The sequence below is a fragment of the Chrysochloris asiatica genome, unplaced genomic scaffold (assembly GCF_000296735.1).
Source record: "Chrysochloris asiatica unplaced genomic scaffold, ChrAsi1.0 scaffold00054, whole genome shotgun sequence".
NCBI lineage: Eukaryota > Metazoa > Chordata > Mammalia > Afrosoricida > Chrysochloridae > Chrysochloris > Chrysochloris asiatica.
Window position 1 is genome coordinate 2,114,033 of NW_006408572.1, and position 14,750 is coordinate 2,128,782.

General features: G+C 43.1%; 1 protein-coding gene across 1 annotated transcript in view; it reads right to left on the minus strand.

Moving 5' to 3' along the window:
• Positions 1–1,884: 1,884 nt before the first annotated feature.
• The window catches only part of PITPNA (phosphatidylinositol transfer protein, alpha), a 48,820-nt gene continuing 35,954 nt past the window's right edge, over positions 1,885–14,750 (minus strand). The window contains exons 11-12 of the mRNA XM_006863227.1: positions 3,387–3,454; positions 1,885–2,524 (exon numbers count right to left, since the gene is read on the minus strand). Of these exons, the coding sequence (XP_006863289.1) occupies positions 3,410–3,454 (45 nt within the window). The 3' untranslated portion in view covers positions 1,885–2,524; positions 3,387–3,409. The remainder of the gene's footprint in view (positions 2,525–3,386; positions 3,455–14,750) is intronic.

A 14,750-nucleotide genomic window follows, 5' to 3' on the forward strand; every position in this document is an offset into this window, starting at 1 on the left:
TCAGGATATTGAAGTTGTCAAGTGGACATAAAGACATCACCAATAAGCTGGACTCCAGAGAGCTCTGTCTAGAATTTTATTAGACTGCTTTTTTCCCCAATATAGCTGTATTGGAAGATTGAGACAAAAAGGCACAAACTCACATTAAATAAACAAGGTAATCTAATCAGTTCTACAAAGTGTATTTTGTAAAAGTGGCACTAGGAACCAAACAAAACAAGTCAGGGGACCCTAGCAGGGACAGTGAGAGAACTTGGGAAGGTATACATGTGTCCACAATACCGATCCTACCCCCGACCTCTTCCTTCTTCATGAGGTCAGAGTCCAGCACCCCTCTATAGAGGTACTGCTGCTTCCAGACAGGGCTATGTTCCTAGAAATCTAATGGAACCAGCTGGTCTGAAGGGGTGTGGCCACATCCTGGGTAATACCCCTGGAGCTTTGCTACTTGGTTTGAGGAGTGGGTGAGGAGGGAAGGATGTACTTAAAAGAGGCCAAGACTGTTGCCCAGCAGTAATACCACCCCGTAAGGATGGAGTGAATGAACCAGGGACTTACTTATGTGGGCAGGAACACAAGATCCAAGCTGACCTAAGGAAACTAGCTCAGTTCATGTAGGTGCTTTTATTCCAGGTCAGACTGGGGCAAGGTGATAAGAGCCTGAGAAAAGGCAGCTAAAGAAAAAGCCTTCACTAGTGCTGAAGTGATATGTGTGACCTCAAAGAGGCCAAGGAAGAAGCTATCTGCTAATCCTCACACCACACAACTGTCTGCTTAGAGTATCAGTTTGTTTCTCTTAGGAGAACACACACCTGAATTTTACCTAGTGAATGAAGAGGGGAACTCTTTAAGCACAAATATAACCGCTAAAACAGCTTGTAGGGAAACATTTTTCTCCAGTAGGAATGTCTCTTCTCCAACTTCCCAGTCACACAAATGCTACCAGCAATTGGGATGCTAATAACCAAGGGAAACGTCCCAGTGTCTCAGATCCAATACTACAGACTCCATAAGGTGAGGAGAGTAAGAAAGAAAAAGATGTCTGTACAGGACATCTGGTCCCAAAGGGGCCTCAATGAAAGTCAGAGCTAACCACCCTGAGGGATCTGGGTCTGTCCACCCTGGCTCCATAAGCTACCTGGCTCCAGCAGGGTGTTACAGGTGCAATCCTGTGAGACACTCCCTTATTGCACTTAGAAATGAGTAAGGCAAAGCAAACCGACAAAAACAAAGATAAATAATCCCAGCTCACTCCTCCTATAGAGAGTCCATCACTCTCATTAACAGTTGCATGCAGGCTAGCATGCGCCTGGACTCGGGCCAACACACTTCACCAGGTTTGGGAGAGAAGTGCCAGGTGATACCACAGCTATCTCGGACTCTCCCCACAAGCAGACCCACTCCAGGTTCCACTCACCTGGAGCCTGGACTCCCTCTCCAGCCTCCTTTGGTAGAGCTCTGTGCTACAGTCTCTACCTGCATTTGATTGTCAGGGACAGAAGTCAGCATGGGGGCAGGAGGAGCTGAGTCCTTGCCCCCAAAATTCCTTTCCAGCAATGATGGAGACAGGTGAAAACAAGTTTCTGCTGGGAAGGAAGCTTTTTGCATGCTCATTCTGTGCAGCATGAGATAAGCCTCAAAGACCGAGGACAGGGAACTAAGAAAGCACAGAGGAAAGAGGATTATTGCTGAGTGGCAGCACCAGCCCAAAAGGGAAGAGGAGTGTGGGTATACAGAGCTCCTCAGGAGGGGTTAGTGATGAGTACACATGGGGCAGACTCAATTCTAAGGGCCAAACTGGACGTTTCTCCACTTTGGAGAAACTGGCTCTGTGGAGACGTTCAGAAGAGTGAGTAACAGGAGGACTGAGAAGCCATAGGTATCTGCCTGGGGCTAGGGTTATTGGCATTTGTTAAACCTTAAATAGACACTGGCTGGGCCTGAAGTGCCCCCTTGGTGCCTAGAGGACTCGAACAATAGGTTAGTGGGAATGAAAGTCAGAGTTAGGATGAACCGTATTACCAGTCTGTGGAACTGGGAAAGGGAAGAATGCCGCATTTCTAACTCATCCCCTCTCTCAAGGTGTGTACTCAAAACTGCAAAGATCTGCCCAGGAAGCAAATTACCTCGTTTATCCCAAGATTGAAAACAAACAAAATCATTTAAATCACCACATCACAAAAGGCAGCTATTTTGAAAGACTAAAAATGTCACTTGGAAATAAAGTTGGGAGGGAGGGGGGAGAACACACTGAAATGGGCGGGAATACAATGGAGAGAGGGAGGAGCTGTAAATACAGCAACCTGTACGCCACATATCTCAGAGCAGCAGGCTCCCGCACACATGGGCTTCATAATACCAGACGGTCTATTTGTTCACAACAGTAAAGGGCATCTAGGATTAGCTACAGTGAGGGACTGAAAGTTGCCTGAAGAATGGGCACAGAAAGGCTGCGTCCGAAGATGGCCGGTCACTCTGGAGGGTGGAGCTGCTGGGCCTTCCTGTTCACCACTGTCTTGCAAAACTAGAAGAGAAATAATATAACTATTAAGGAAGCAACAGGGGAAAAAACTGAAACCCACTGTAAATCACCTTTTCCGGGAGAATGCCAAAAGGAGGAAGGATGCCAGTCAGTGGGAAGCTGGGGGTGAGGGTTGACACTAAAGCCCAAAGAGTGACTGAGAAGCTGGCTGGCAACAATCTGCTCATCATAGTCTCCTGACTCCCAAGGCTAGGTTTTTCATTCTATGACCAGGACCACTCTAGCTGCAGGGAACAGCGAGGCTGAAGTTGTGCAGGCCACTGGGCAAGGAATAACCACCTGAAATAAGGAACACCCCAGCCTGCTTCCAAAGCCGGGGCAGAAACACCCTCCCAGCATAGGAAAGATGCTGCCTCTCTGATGAGGACAGTACTTAGTATGGAGTATGGGATCCGGGGTCTGTGGTTGGAGAGGAGGAAGAGACAGAGCTAAGAAAAGTTATCTGTTCAGCAAGTTTCCCAAGAGCAGGCAGGATATATCAGCATTTGGGAATTAGGAATGATCTCTAACAGGAGAAGTATAGATGTGCCAGCTTCAATCTGAAATGACTCAAGTTGCAAGACTAGAGGAGGAATTAAGCTTGGGCTCTATTTGCATGCCTCTCATTCCCATTTTCACCACCCTAGGCAGTCCTTTGTAAAACAGTAGGTCCCTAAAATGTCCTAAAACTCAGAATCTCTTTCATCAATGGGACTTAAAACAAAAGTGTGGCAGTCAGCATCATTACTAGAGGGAAGGATGAGGAATGAAGTAAGTTTTTGACTCCACATAGAGTAATTAGGCTCTGAGGGCTCAAAACTGACTTTAGCTTCTGTGGCAAGTACAGTGAAAACGCAGTACATACAGTGCAGAAGGGGGTGTGTGGCTTTAGTCATCCGCTGTCATTCCTTTCACTGGGTCCTTCTGTCTCATCTGGAACAGAAAAAGCAGGGGAAATTGAAGGCTCTTGCTGCTACAATTACAAAGGCATCCCACTAGCTCTTCAATTCTGCCAACAGACACAATGGAGCCATTTTTTATTTGTGCACAAAGCAAGAAATTGAAGGGCAGGATTCAGTAAATATCCACCATTGCTAAAGCCACACTACTTATCAATTATTTCTCTAACCAGTTCTTCAGTCCCACTCTTTCATTTAAGATAAATTTATGGAGCCTCTCTTTTTGTATTAGGAGTGGAGATTCAGCCAACGAATCAAAGTCTGTCTCTAAGAAGCTTACATTCTGGGGCAGGGTAAGGAGACCAAGCAAACCTGGGGCTCTGGAGAAGGGGAGGAAAGGAGTGATCCAGGCAGAGAGACCAGGAATTCCTCCTTCCAAGTTCTGCTTAGAGGCACGGTCCAGTTAAGCAGCAAGAATTCGGTAGGAACATTGGGCCACGAGAGGCAGAGTGGAAAGGACAGTGGGTAGATCACAGTTTGACCTCTAGGATCAAACTGTCTCCACTGCTCTGAAAGCTGCAGTTTTGGTAACTATAAAATGTAAGTGATAAGTGTATGATTTGTTGAATGTGGGACCGATGAGCTGCTCTGTAATCTTCACTCAATTCACATTTTCATTTCATTTTCCCATGAACTTTTTGAAACCTCCTCAAACATCATGGGCTTGTGGCGAGTATTTAGCAGGGTACTTGGCATGGACTGGTGCGCTTATTGATTTGTACCAAACACTGACCTGTAATGTAGCAAAGGGGATGTGCAAACAAACTCTAAAGCTGGAATTTTAAGCTACAGCCCACAGCCCTCTTCAGAGTTCTGTTCTTGTCAAACTTCAACACCGTCCATATTTTGCAGAAAGTTTTGTCTTACAATTAGTGGCTCTCTGCTACATCTCAAACCCACGCCTAATGATTTCTGCCTGAATGGCCGATGGTGTCTCTGGGACAGCAGTTCTATTCTGTCCTATAGGGAGGGTCTCTAAGAGTTGAAACTGACTTGAACAGCAATGGGTTTTTAGACAGCTATTCTGGTGTGGCACTGTGGGATAATGTGCTGGGCTGCAAGGTCTGTGTGAACCGCAAGGCTGGCAGTTCAACCTCACTGGCCACTCCTTAGTTGCTATGAGTCGGAACCGACGCAACAGCACTTTGGTAACAATTCCAATAATTGCACTCAATGTCTTAGTTTGATCTTTTAGGTCAGCGTTTCCGCTAATTTTATAATTACTTCCGCTAATCAAATAATGACTTAGGACTCTTGCAGAGTGATACTTTTACTCAGGTCTTCTAAGCCTCAGGTTTCATTGTCTCCAACAAAGATGTTCTGCTCCAAACCAGAAAAGTCCCAGACTGTAAACAAAAGTCCTAGGCTGCTAATAACCTTCGCAAGTGTCAAAGTTGCAGAAGTCAAAAATAAACGGAGGGACTGCTCCAGATCTAGACATGTGACTACTATGTGCGGTATGTAGGCCAAAGGTTATAAGGAAGGCATTCTTTGTACTGCTTTTGCCAATTTTCTGTAAGTGTGAACTTTTTTCAAAATTAAATTATTTCTTTTGAAGTAAAAAATTTGCTCACTGCTTGGTTGCTCAATAAATGTCAAAAGAATGGCCTTTTTCAATAAGCATCTGGGCCCCCTGGTCAACGGGCATAACACAGTCCACAAGACAATGTTCTACATCCTCCTTTTGTGAGTAGTGTCTGGGATCTTGAAGCAGCTATTGCTCTCTTTATGTGTGGAAGAAAAGAGTGATAAGAATTGAAGAGGTTTGAACTAATGAAAAATGTGAACATAAATCTCCCCAACTCTGAGATGATACCTGGCTAACACTACTACCTGATCTGAAAGAGACCATATTAGAGGCTCCTAGAGAGAGTGCAGCTGTGATGACTGAGTCATTATAAGTTGTTGGACTCAAAATTCAATGGGGTTCTCCCCACAAAGGTTAAAATCCTGCTCATAGCTTCTGTACTTTGGACTCCTGGTGTGGCACTGTGGGTTAGTTGTCTGGACTGCAAAGTTAGTTTGAACCACAAAGTCGGCGGTTCAAGATCACCAGATGCTCCTCGGAAACCCTATACAGGGTCACTATTGGGTCAGAACTGACTCGACGGCACTAAACAACAACACAGACTGAGAGAAAATTTTAAATTATTTATTAAAAGACCCCAGTAAACTGGAGGAACTTGAGCCTATGACCCTCAACCGCATTTCAAGTCTGGAAGGAACTCACCTTGTGGTACAAATTTAGCCAAGTAGTAGATGGGTATATGTTGTTAAGTGCTATCAAGTGGGTTCCAAACCATAGTGACCCTCTATAGGGTTTTTGAGGAGCAGCTGGTGAGCGTGAACTGACAACCTTGCAGTTCAAATGGCTTTGCAGTCTGTCACATTAACCCACAGCGCCACACCAGGACTCCAGATGAGCATATATGGGGGACTACAACACTAGTAAGGTATGCTCACCATGGAAGGGTCAGTCATCATTCAAAATCAAAAGGGCAACATTTTCCTAAGGACAGAGTTGTTGAAGAGATGGGAAGATGGGTGGAATGCAAATACGAATCATTGGGAGGAAGCAGGATAACTGTTGTTGCATGCAGGGGACTGTAATTACTGAGATGAAACAAAGTGTATGGTTCGTTGAATGTAAAGCTGATCATCCTGTCTGTAAACCTTCACTCAGTTCACAATAAAAAGGTTTATTTAAAAAAAACCTATCTTTTCTCTGGGGGTAGGGAAAGGACTAGAGGGTATACTCAGGTTAATATGGGTGACCAGGCAGGCAATATACAAGAGGGAGGTTGGCAGAGGAAAGATGAAGGTAGCAAAATACATAGGGAGGAGTGCTAGAGTTAAAGGAAATGGACATAAACATTGTTAACTTATCTGCCACTCATCTATTAGTTTGTCGCACTGTAGTGACATGCAGGCTTGCATGTTACTGTGAAGCTGGAAGCTATGCCACTGGTATTTTGAATGCTGGCAGGGTCATCCATGGTGAACAGATTTCAGCTAAGCTTCTAAACTAACACAGACTTGGATGAAGAGATGGACTACTTCCGAATATTTGACCATTGCAAACCTTCTGAATAGCGCTGAAATGCTGTCAAGATAGCACACTACTGAAAACTGAAACAAGGTGAATAGCCACAGAATATTGTCAAACATAGTGCCAGAACATAAGCCCCTCAGTTTGGAAGGAACTCAAAATATGACTGGGGAGAGCTGCCTCCTCAAAGTAGAGTTGACTGTGATGACAACTCATTGAAGCAGCAGTTAAAAAATCAAATGACGTACTGCATTACGCAAATCTGATGCACAACAAGATGTCAGTTTAAGGAGTAAGATGCACCTGACCCAAGCCATGGTATTTTCAATAATCTTATATGAATGAGAAAGTTGAACAAAGAATAAGGAAGTCCGTAAAAGAATCAATGCATTTGAGTTATAATGTTGGAGAATATTAAAGGTACCATGGACTGCCAGAAGAACAAACACACCTGTATTGGAAGACGTACAATCAGAATGCTCCTTGGAAGTCAAGATGGCCACACTTTGTCTCTCATACTTTGGGCGTTTTATCAGCAGGAACCAGTCCCTGGAGAAAGACATTACCCTAGGTAGAGTAGAGGGTCAGCAAGAGAGAGGAAGACCCCAACGAGATGAACTGGTACAGTGACAGCAGCAATGGGCTCAAGCCTGGGAGCAACTCTGAGGAGGGTGTAGGACTGGGCGATATGTTGTTCTGTTGTAAACAAAATTGCAATGGGTAGGAACCAACTCAACTGCACCTAACGACAAACAACTATTAGACAAACACCTATTAACTGGTGGTGCCTTGCTGCTGTTGAGTCAATTCTAACCCATAGCAACCCTTTACAGGGTTTCCAAGGAGCTGCTGGTGAGCCGGAACCACTGACTTTGTAGTCTGACACATTAGCCCACAGAGCCACACCAGTACCTTAAGGAGATTGCAATCGTTGTAAGGAAGCAAAGGACTTGATTTGCTGAATGTAAAACTGATGATCTGCTCTGTAAACCTTCACTCAATTCACAGAAAGTTTAAAACAAGACGCTCATTTCACCAGTGGGAAAGGCCCAGTTCCTGGCAGGATTTCAGAGGCATGGAACACGGTGAGGTGGAGGCAGTAGTGGTAGGAAGCATAGGGCTTAGGGAAGCTCAGAGCTGCATATCTGAAAACATTCAATTTACAACAAAAATGTTTTGTTTTTCTAAAATTTTTTTAGAAGAAATTCAAGCCTCGACTTTCGTTACTGAAGGATTCTCTGGGCAAATTACTGAATGACGCAGAAAGCATCAAAAGAAGGAAGGAAGGAATACATAGAGTCACTGTACCCAAAGGACATGGTTGATGTTCAACTGTTTCAAGAGGTAGCCTATGATCAAGAACCAATGAAGGAGGAAGTCCAAGATGCACTGAAGGGATTGGCAAAGAACAAGGCATGGAATAAAAATTGAAATCTTTCAAGAAAGTGAGGTGGCACAGGAGGCACTCACCCGTCTCTTCCAAGAAATTTGGAAGACAACTATCTGGCCGACTGACTGGAAGAGATCTGTATTTGTGCCCATTCCAAAGAGAGGTGACCCAACGGAATGCGGAAATCATCCGACAATCTCTTTGATATCCCATGCGATTAAAGTTTTGCTAAATACAGAAACAGCTGCAAGCATACACTGACAGAGAACTTCCAGAGGTTCAAGCTGGATTCAGAAGAGGCCGTGGAATTTGGGATATCATTGTTGATATCCGATGGATCTTGGCTAAAAGCAGAGCATATCAGCAAGATGTTTACCTGTGCTTTACTGATTATGCAAAAGCTTTCAATTGTGTGGATCATTACAAGCTATAGACAACATTGTGAACTATGAGTATTTTGGAAAACTGAATTGTGCTCCTGAGGAATCTGTACCTGGACCAAGAAGCAGTTGTTCAAAGAGAACATGGGAACACTGAATGGTTTAAAATTAAGAAAGGTGTGTGACAGGGTTGTATTCTTTCACCATACTTATTCAACCTGTAAACTGAGCAAAAATCCAAGAAGCTGGGTTATATGAAGAAAAATGTGGTATCAGGTTTGGAGGAAGACTCATTAACAACCTGCGATATGCAGATGATACAACCTTGCTTGCGGAAAGTGAAGAGGACTTAAAATATTTACTGATGAAGATCAAAGAGCACAGCCTTCGGTATGGATTACATCTCAATATAAAGAAAACAAAAATCCTCAGCACTGGACCAGTTAACAACATTCTTATCAACGGAGAAAAGATTGAAGTTGACAAGGACTTCATTCCTCTTGGATCAACTATCAACGCTCACAGAAGCAGCAGTCAAACAATTAAACAATATATTGCACAACTGCTGCACAAGACGTTTTTAAAGTGTTGAAGAGCAAAGATGTCAGCTTGAGGACTAAGGTGCACCTGACCCAAGCCATGGTATTTTCAATAACCTCATATGCATGCAAAAACTAGACAGTGAATAAGAACGATTGTAGAAGAATTGATGCATTTGTATTATGGTGTTGGAGGAGAATATTTAAAGTGCCATGGGCTGCCAGTGAACTAACAGATCTGTGTTGGAAGAAATGCAGCCAGAGTGCTCCTTGGAGGCCAGGATGGCCAAAATTCATCTCTCACACTTTGGACATATTGTCAGGGAGAACCAGTCGCTGGAAAAGGCTATCATGTTTGGTAAGGTGGAGGGTCAGAGAAAAAGAGGAAGACCCCCAGAAAGATGGATTGGCAAAATGGCAGCATCAATGGGCTGAAGTGTGGCAGCGATTGTGAGGTTGGCCCAGGATTGGGCAGTGTTTTGTTCTGTTGTGCATAGGGTCGCTATGAGTCAGTACCAACTCGATGGCACTTAACAACAACAACAACAGTGCTCAATAAGTATCGGGAGGATAGTCATGAAAGAGTGGAGAGACTTCCTACAAGCCTTGGGTTTGGTCTAGACATCAGAATTACTGATAGTAGCTATAGAAACCTAGGTATAGACTTTTGCTCAATTAAGAAAATGCTCTTCTACAACTTAGTATGAAAATAGAATGAGGAATCTTCATGAACACAGCCAACTCCCAAAGTCATTGGGATTTTAGGCAAAATATAAATAACCACACAACAAATATGGTGTGGGATAGTGCATTCTCTACAGAAAGCTGGGCTAACAAGTCTTTATTGTCCCCTCAAAGTATAAATTTGATAGTCTTATGGTCATCCTGTGAAATATATTAGCTAGAGTATACATTTCATTTACTTCTTTGGTTTCTTCAACTCCTTGCAAATGTACTTTGCTTTACTTGCCCCATTGAGTAGGTATTTGCAGGTACTAGAAATACATCTTGAAATGCAGTGAAGAAGCTTTTGAAATGTCTGTTGATGACTCTGATGTAAGAAATTTTTACTAGGATACTTTTCCTTGAAGCTATAGATCTCCATCAATCTGGAAGACTGACAGAATTCTACGAACTATAAAGAGGCAGGGAAATGTGTGTTCTGTCTTCTTGTACCTTGTCTCGAACTATAGAAACTTTCTTCTAAAACGCTCTTTGTGAACCTACTTTTAAGAATTGACCTTGCTGATTTGTTTGCTTTGTAAATCGTTGTTCTTTTACAGGTCTGAGTCCTAGTTAAAGGTTAATATTTCTGGAAACTCCCTTGAGATGTTTAAGATTTGGAACTGCTTTAAAGAGAGAGGGGAAAAAATAAAGATTGTAATTTGATTACATTAAAAAAAAACACAAGATGGCAGATCGGGCAGAAATGCAGTGAGGAGCTCCGTCAGCAACAACACAGAATACCGGACCAAGCAGGCTCAGGAGATAGTGCCAGAACTCTGAATCACATATAAAGGAATATTTAGAAGGTTGGAAGGCTTACAGCTAGGGGAATTTGTAGTAGAAGCAAGAACGCAAGAATGCTTTCTAATTTAAGACACTCAGCTGCTCCTGGAGCCGCCATCTTGGCTGAGACCAAGCAGGGAAAGGATCAGAGCAGCCATGGACGCCGGACAGAACCACGGAGGTAAAGCTGTGGACATTCTTTTTTTTGTATCTGTTCATTGGTTGATCGCTGTCTGTGCACCTCCATTCTGGTGACTACAGGGGGTGCCACAGTGAGTGGACACCCTACCCCCACCCCGGAGGGTTCTATTATGTATGCGCACAGATCTCCTTGAAATTTCAAGTGACAGTTTCCACTTAAAACCAAATGGCAACTTAACCTACACCTATGGATGCAGTAGCTCAAAAGAGAGAACAATTCTTTACAGCAGGATCATTCCCAACCCCCTCCATACACAAAATAGACAGCGATGGGCAACTTGGACATTGGCTATCCAAAAGTAGTAGTGGTGGTGGGGGGTGGGTGGGCTACAAAGGCAAGAAGTGACTGGCTTACAAGCTTTCAAGAGGGAGCTTAGATCCAGAGGGCGTGGAGGAACATAGACTCTCCATTGAGTAGTATCCAATCTGTCTAGGCGGGGCTGATGAAAGGAAATGCGGATAGATCTCTTGTGATACAATAGTGAATAATTGTTATCGGGACTGCTTGTGAGGGTTGGAAATGTAAAGGTAGATGTTTTGTAGCAAGGAGGGGAGTGATTAACTTTCCATTCTAGCTAGGAGTGGAGGTCCCTGGGACCATCAAGGGAGAAGAGTGGAGAGCAGGACCCTACCCAGAGAAACAGTGATGCCAGAGATGGAGGCAGAGATGATGACGTGGAAAGATGGAGCGGCTGGGGACTTTAGACCCAGAGAGGGTGAGGTGCTGTGTGCTGATGACCGAGGGGAGCAGGCTTGCAGGGTATACCTGTGGTTGGTTGATGATGCATGGAGGGAACTGTACCCATGGCAATGAAACAATATGTAATAGGATGAATGCAAAACTAATGTTCTCCCATGTAAACTATCACATAATTCACAATAAAACATTAAAAACAAATGGCAATGCAAAACGGCCACAGCCGGCCCTGAACTGTTTATCAATAGGAAAAAGGCCTGAATGGGGATTGTGGAGCAGGACAGTCAGATTAAAAAGGAAATAGGCCAAAAACTAAATCCTGGGTTATGTCAGAATGACCAACAGTGGTATCTTGAAATTTCTCAGGAAGAAAAGTGAAAAGGGAAGCCCATCTCCTGATCACATCTACCCCGAGGCAATCAGAAATCATAAAAAATACCAAAATATACACCCATCTAAGTATTAAGGCCACAGACAACTCCTTAATATGCCCCAAACACAGAAACAGATGACCATATCAGCACATGTCCAGAAACGAGATAAAGTGACTGAGGCAAATGAGCTGGAAGTAGACCTAAATTTCATACTGGAAGACAGGCAGGTTTGGAAATGCCAGAGAAGGAATTCAGAAAAAAGGATAAAAAAATCTGAAGAAGGCCTAAGATTCATGTTGGACAACATGAAGAGGAACAACTTTAGAATTTATCGGCATTCTGAAACACGAAGAATCACACAAGTCCACAGAGGAGACAGCTGAAGATCTGCTGACAGAAAACTTCCCTAATATCCTGAAAAGCGAAAAGATAAGCATTCAAGAAGCTTAATGAACCCCAGGAAGGATATACCCTAAAAGAAAATCACCAAGACATATAAAACCATGCAGGCAAGAAAGCAATGGGGAGATATATATAAAACCCTGAAAGAAAAAAACTGCCACCCAAGAATCCTCTACCCACCAAAGTTGTCAATCAAATATGATGGAGTAATCAAAACATTCCAGGATAAACAGAAGCTAAGGGATTTTGCCAAAACCAACCCTACTATGAAAAACATCCTAAAGGAAGTTCTGTGGACTGAAAACCAACAAGACAGACAACAACCAGAGAATGACTTACATAGCAGCATCACTCTGAACTCAATCAACAAATGGAAGAGTCAAGAACAGAGTAAAATGATAAGAAAAGAGGTTCTGGGAGGTCAGTCTATGATCAAAACAATTACAGTGTGAAAGAAGGTAAACACAGAGAAACAGAGATCCAGGTGGTGAGAAAGTCAGGTAGAATATAAGATAAAATAAGACTGTCTTAAGTGGAGGGAAGATTTAATAGAAGGAATATAAGGTAACCTCAATAGTAGGAGTGGGGGGGGTCTAGTTCGGGTATTGGGAGGGCAATACAAGAAGGGGGAGGAGACGGAAGAACAACATAGAGACGGAAGAACAAGATAGGGGAACACTGAGACAGTTTTGCATGGGCTAAGTAGGACAGAGGTAAATAGTGATGCATGCTCAACCTTGGAACAACAGGACTCTGGGATGCAGGGATCTAGGCATAGTTTGAAGAGGGGAAATAATACTAAAATGCTTGACTGTCTTATGAATATTGGTTTCCCTTGCCTATTGTAAAATAGACACGAGTGGAATAGAAAGGAATGTTGGGAAACATGATTACAGAAACCTGTAACCTCGTGTTCAGCCTATAACTGACTGGAATACCTAAAAGGGGTTTCAGAACTTGTCCAGTGAAATAGGCCTCTTGCAAAGCCTTTACAGAGTTTAGGACCTTAGGTGGAATCCTGAGTCCCATCCACAACCTTAAAAGGTGGGATCTTCCCACTAGCAAGGATAAGCAGACCAGCTTGGAACAGCCAGAGCAACAGAAGATATATCTTCAAAGAAAGATCATCAGGAAAAACACAAAACAAAAATGTCAGCAGATTGGATACTACAAGAATAAGCAAGCTATTCGCCGGGAAGCCATCAAGGCAAGCAATCAAGTCCCTTCAGGACAAATTTCCCTCTAAGATTGAAACTCAAAGGGAACACATGAACAGGCATGTAAGCTTGCTGGTGACCAAATTGGTCTACTGGTGAGTGGAAGAGACGGAAAGGCAGCAATGAATAAATGGGCTGAGTTCAACTACAGTCCATTGACTCCCGTTGACCTGGAGATGAGAGAGAGAAGAGGAAGGGCTGGTTGGTCTGAATTATGGTGTGACCTGGGGTCTCTTGAGCCCATGGACAAGGACAAAGCCACAGAGGGTTAGAGCTGAGAGTGAAGCATCCATCTGTATGAAGTGAGGGGAGATACACAAGAACACCAAACTTGCAGACAGTACCCATTTGACCTAGCCTCGATGGCTTGATAATCAGAAATCGACTAGAGGAAGATTACACACACAGAAAAATTTTTTTTTGATAAAGAAGGGTAAATTGCTACAATTTGATGAACCTGACCTATATTCATGGAGATAGTAACTCTAAATACCAACAGAGAGGGAAGGAGTCCTCACGTCAAGTATCAATGCTATCCCCTCTGTACACACGGTAGATAGGGACGGGCAACTTAAGACACTGGCTACGTAAAACGAGGGGCAATAAAGGCATGAATAACTGGCTTACAAGGTTTCAAGAATGAGTATGGGGGTGGGGGAGTAAAAGTCCCCACTGAATAGTTTTTATCTTGTCTAGATGGGTCTGGTGAAAAGACATGGGGATAAGATTTGTATGATTCAATAATGAATAACTGTTATCATGACTAATTGCAACTGTCACAATTGTAAAGGTTGAAGTTTTGTAACGAAAACAGGGGAGTGGTCAATCTAACAGTCCAGCAACAGAGGACCCTAGGACCATCAAGGGAGAAGAGCACTAGCAGAATGTGAGACCTTATCCAAAGAAGCAGCAACACCAGAGACAGAGGCAGAGATGGGGTCATAAGAAGGGGAGAAGCTGAGGATTCTACGTTTATGGGGAAAAAGGGACTAAGAGCTGGTGGCCAGGAAGCAGACTTGCAGAATGTACCCTTTGGAGGTGTAAATTATTATATATGCCTGAGTGTTATTTGTTTGTTTTTTAAAAAAAAATCTAAAGTGAGTAGCGAGAAATACTGTTAACTGATGGTACATGGAGGGGATTATAATCATTGTAATGAAACAAGGTGTATGATTTGTTGAATGTAAAACTGATGATCTGCCCTGTAAACTTTCACTCAATCCACAATAAAAATATTAAAAAAAAAAAAAAAAAAAAGGCCTTTATATAGCTTTTCAATAATCAGTGAGGCTAAGAATTTAATACTATGAGAACAAAACTTCTAGGATCTCAACCAGATCCTTGTGTATCCCAGGCGTCCAATGCCTTGTTTAAAATTTTTTCTCAACTTTTTGTGAACTGAGTAAAGATTTACAGAACATAATCATCAGTCCCACATTCAGCAAATTATACATCTCGTGCCATTACAATGATTGCAATCCACTCCAAATACAATCAGTTAACAGTATTTAC